Source organism: Bombus impatiens, unplaced genomic scaffold, assembly GCF_000188095.3.
Source record: "Bombus impatiens unplaced genomic scaffold, BIMP_2.2 scf_0548, whole genome shotgun sequence".
In the NCBI taxonomy this organism is placed as follows: Eukaryota; Metazoa; Arthropoda; class Insecta; order Hymenoptera; family Apidae; genus Bombus; species Bombus impatiens.
In genome coordinates, this window is record NT_176967.1 from 1,222,105 (window position 1) to 1,226,703 (window position 4,599).

The following is a 4,599-nucleotide window of genomic DNA, read 5'->3' on the forward strand; positions in this document are numbered from 1 at the left end:
ACGGACGATACGGTCGGCGAAACGAGGCGATACGGTTCGTTCAGCCGGAATATTGCATCGCACGTCGTTGCTCGACTAAAACCTTTTGATAGTTGTGCGTAGTTGTAGTCAGAGGCAAAGCTAGAAAGCACGCAGAAATTACGGTGATTTTCGTTTCGATCAACGTCGCGTCGTTGATTCGAGTTGTTTAGCGACCACGTTAACTGACAGGCTGTCGGTGACGCAGTGTCGATCTTGCCGAATCGTTTCGGTGTTCCGCTGGCGTTGTCTCGAGACGAGTCCGCGTGTGTGAACCACGTTGTTTGCAAAATACGAGGAGAAAACTTGTCTGCCGGGTGACGAAATTGCTTCGCGTTGCGATAGAAACGAGAGTTTCGAAGGATAGAAGGTCGCGTGGGAATTCCGTCGGACATGATCCAAAGAGCACGTACTTCGTTACAACCGGATTAATTTATGTTTCGCGAACAAACAAAATGCTTCTTTTAATTACCTGTCGACAGATTGATCGATTGCCCTGAGTCTCTCTCTCTCTCTCTCTCTTTCTCTCTCCTTTTCTCTCTCTCTCTCTCTCTCGATCAGATAGCGGCGTAACAGGCTGGCTACACTCGAGAAAACCGAGATACGCGAGTTTTTGAAGAAACGCCGAGAATCGAACGCTGTCGCGATAGCTCGCTTTTCGATGATATCTCCTATTGCGTTTTTGATAATCGAGAAGATCAGAGAGCAATTTGTAGATTTCGTGGATTCGTGGCAACCGAACGACCGATAAGAGAGAAAACCCGTCGATTATCGTTGTCGATACGCGAACTTGCTTGTTTGTTAGGCAATCGCGTCACGTTGATCGCGAGAGCTTTCGTAACGAAGGACAAAGAAAGACAGCGTAATCGATTTCGAGACTCCGCACCTTGATCGAATCGAGCGGTGCGATCGATTAAAAATAGCCGGCGGAATACGAAATTGGCGATCCGCGAAGAAAATCGTGGCGTAACGTAGAAATATGGAAAGGGAAGTGTCTGGGTCGCGAGTCGCGAGGCAAGTTTAAGGCTCGATGCGAGCCAGCGGTTTGCGGCAAATCGCTGCAGCGGCAACGAGTCGAAAGGACAAGGAGATACGCGTGTACGTATCCTTCTCTCGCGAAATAGACGACTTTGAAACAAATACCTGGTTTCTCTGTTCTACCAACGCCACCGCAACGGTGTCGTACGGTAGAACGTCTGGACCGAGCCTAAAACGACGTGGTGGAAAGCGAGACGAGAAGCGCGTGACGCGCGAACGAAGAAGAAGGCGGGAAGAGCTGAAGTTCTCGTAGATCTCGTGGGAGGACATTAGCAGTGGGACGCGTTTCAATCTGTCCTCCTTTGCGTCTTTGATCCGGCGGCACTGGTGCGCCGTGCACTCGCAACCGTAACTCACTTGACGAGGTCGCTCGTAAACTCGAACGAAACTCGTGCTCAGTCGGCAGACGCGCAGCCACGAACCGTTCTGGCGACTCGTCATCCGTTTCGTCAGTCGTTTAACACCGCCGTTCGCCGTGTCGAATAAAAATACGCGGATGACAGACCACACATCGCGCCAACCTTCTCTGACCGGCCAATTAGCCGCTACGGCCTCGCGAAAATTCCCGTTTAAACAGTTATTCGCGTTTCGCGCGACGACACCTTCGCTACCGCCTACGCCACTTCCGCCACCGTCGCTGCCCTCGTGCCCTCGTGTCGCGTCTTTTTGCCCTGCGTGCAACTCGAGTGCCGCTCCGACTTTAGCCTGGGAATGTCGGAACGTCGGTGTCGCGACCACGGTGGAAAATCACCGGCTTTCCCTGCGACTCCCGTGACCCTCCCGATCCCTGCCACGCCGGAAGTGTCGCTGATTTTTGTCGCGTCAAGCTCGGTCGCTCGTTCCTTCGCGATGCTACGATAAAGAAACTCGTTGATTTGCAAGAACCGTGCAAGCATAAACGGGAGAGAGGGTAAAAAGAAAATAGACTGAGAGGGAGAGAGAGAGAGGGGCAAGAGACGCAACGATTGGTTTTTCTCTCCCTTGAGAGCGAGGAGAATCGGTTTAACGAGCGAAAGTAATTTTTAAGCGTGCCGCGTTAAGTGAAATACACGGTTGTAAAGTTATCGACGTAGAAAATCTGCTGCGAAAATAGTTGGCAGAGCGGATAGTGTTTATTGTTAATTTATTCGCGATAACTCGAATTTATCGAGTGTCGGAAGTTAATCGTTCGGCCGATCGAGAGGAATTGTTTGTTAGTCGGTGAAACCCGATTTGATTTGCGTTCGGTCGTCGCTCGATCGATTGGAAAAAACGGCCGAACGAATGAAACACTGCGAGTGGAACTCGCGAACGCGTTTCTCTCGTTCCATCACGGATCGCTCGGAACGGATTTCGCGAACCCTCGTCCGCGGGGGGTTTCTTCTATTTTACCGCGCGTTTCTTGCCTCTCGAAAGCTCTTGGACGAGCGAGCGTCCCTAACTCTGCACGGTTGTTCCAAAGACGGAGGAAATGGCGGAAGAGTCGCGTTCGATGGCGGCTATCGTTGAAAAAACTCGCGCGAGAATTTCATCGCCCGGCCGCGACCTAACGAATTTCGGACGTCCTGCAGCTTGGCCGTAACGAGCAGTTTGCGATCGAACGACCCCTCGGGATCGAACGCGTTTACGCGCGCCGTTTTAGGCGATGGCACGCTATCCAATTTCCGAAATTGCAATCGGCAAGAGACAAATTGAAAACCGATGCGAGAGAGAGGTATCTGTGCGCGAGGGCAAACAAGAGCGTTCGTCGCCGTTTTACCTTGGCCGGAAAGATTGTAATTTCACGAACCGCTGCCACTTGGTCGGCATTGGTCGGGATAATAACGTTAAACTAAAGTAACCTCCGTCGTAAGTGGATAATTATCCTTTAGCAGCCGCTACCGCGGCGTCGTTATTGTCTCGGCCGGGAAGACGCTCTAACGAATGCCGAGGGAGACGAAGAGAGGAAGAGAGAAAAAGTGGGAGAACGAACCGCGCGCGTTCGATTACGCCGGTCTAGAGCCTATCGGCGTCGTGCAAAACACGGAACGAACGATCCTTGAAAATCGCAAACTATCGATTAATTATAGGAACGCGCGCGCGGTAGATTGCGATCTGCTGTCGCTTTCGGGTTATTCGCGGTACAGATGGTCGGCTGGTTCGTCGATACGTTGGTTGGTTGCGACGCGCGGCTCGAGAATTCGGTCGACCGATCGAGTGGGTCGCGTGATTGCGTTTACGCAACTGCGAAACCGACGATCGAGACGACTGTTAATTATCGAGAGAATGAGTGTCATTGTGTCGCGGAACACGGTTCTCGCAACAACAGACGGTGGATGCCTCGTGGCGGTTCGCATCACTCCGCGCCTTACCCCACCTCGTCGCATCGCGTCACAAGACATTAGCTACGAATTACTACTTGGGATAACGGCAATTTTCTTTCGCGGTGCCTGCTTTAGCCGCAAAACGTGTTCGTGGTTGTTCGTGACCCACGCTGCAGCTGGGAACCTTTCGATGTACACGGAGGGAGAGGCGCGAGATTATCCGCATCCGAGTCGAGGTTTCTATATGCCTGTTGCCGATAGCCACGATGCAACCGATTAATCAATTATCCGTCGTCGTGGCTAACGCCTTTTTATTAGCTCGAACCGTGCGCGGTATCTCGATACATGCGTTTCTTTCATCGATAAACGACTCGATCGGTTTTCCCTTTCCGGTTGTCGCGGTAATTTCATCCTCTCTTTCGATCCGTGGCAAACATTAAACCTACAACTTCATTATCCCTCGCGTGCTTTTCAGAAAGGGAACCGAGCGTTTCTGGAGTGGTCCGCGGCGCTCCACCGATTCAGGAGGCGATCGTCGCGGAAGACGATCCAGAGACGGATGACGCCGGAAGCACCAGCGGCAAAGCAGCTTCACCCGTGAATCCTCTCCTTCAGGAACGGTCCAACTGCGAAGAGCTTAGGCACGTGGTGTGTCACCTCGAGACGAAAGACTTATGGGATAAATTCAACGAACTAGGCACCGAGATGATCATTACGAAAACTGGCAGGTAAGGTTCCCCCCGATTTGCGTCTCTGGAGAGGGCGAACGGAAAAGCAATTCAAATATTCGCGTAAAGACGATGTCGGGCGCGCAGCGTGTGTCGGACTTGATTAAACGGTCTCCCTCGATTACGATTATCGCCGATCTACGGTACGTGACGAACTGGCGGGCGAGTAAAATTGGATGATCGAACAGTCGGCAAACGTCGAGACGACGTTATCGAGAGACGACGAGAAGAAGAGGACGATGGGAAGGGAGGCGAATACCGGAGAAAGGACGAGAGCGACGCGACGCGGCGGACGCGCGCCTAATTGCCCGCCACGACGGCAACATCCGTGCTGCTGCTGTTGCTGCTCCCGCTCCTTCTCGTTGTTCGCTGACTCCCAAAGGGGTTCCACTACCCTACTGCGCGTTTACTCGCGCGTTGGTAATTAGATCTGCGCCGCGATGTTGCTCGTCGCACCCTCCACCCGCGTCAACTTATCGTCCCTCACCCGGTCGACTTTCTACCACGCCACCCTCCACCGCCTTCGCCACCGC

The 4,599-nt window shown here is 52.7% G+C and overlaps 1 protein-coding gene across 1 annotated transcript in view; it reads left to right on the top strand.

Annotated features, from left to right (window-relative positions):
* LOC100745178 (T-box protein H15) overlaps positions 1 to 4,599 on the top strand; it is a 16,894-nt gene that overhangs the window by 2,528 nt on the left and 9,767 nt on the right. The window contains 1 exon segment of the mRNA XM_033321995.1: positions 3,814 to 4,066. Coding sequence (XP_033177886.1) covers positions 3,814 to 4,066 — 253 coding nt within the window.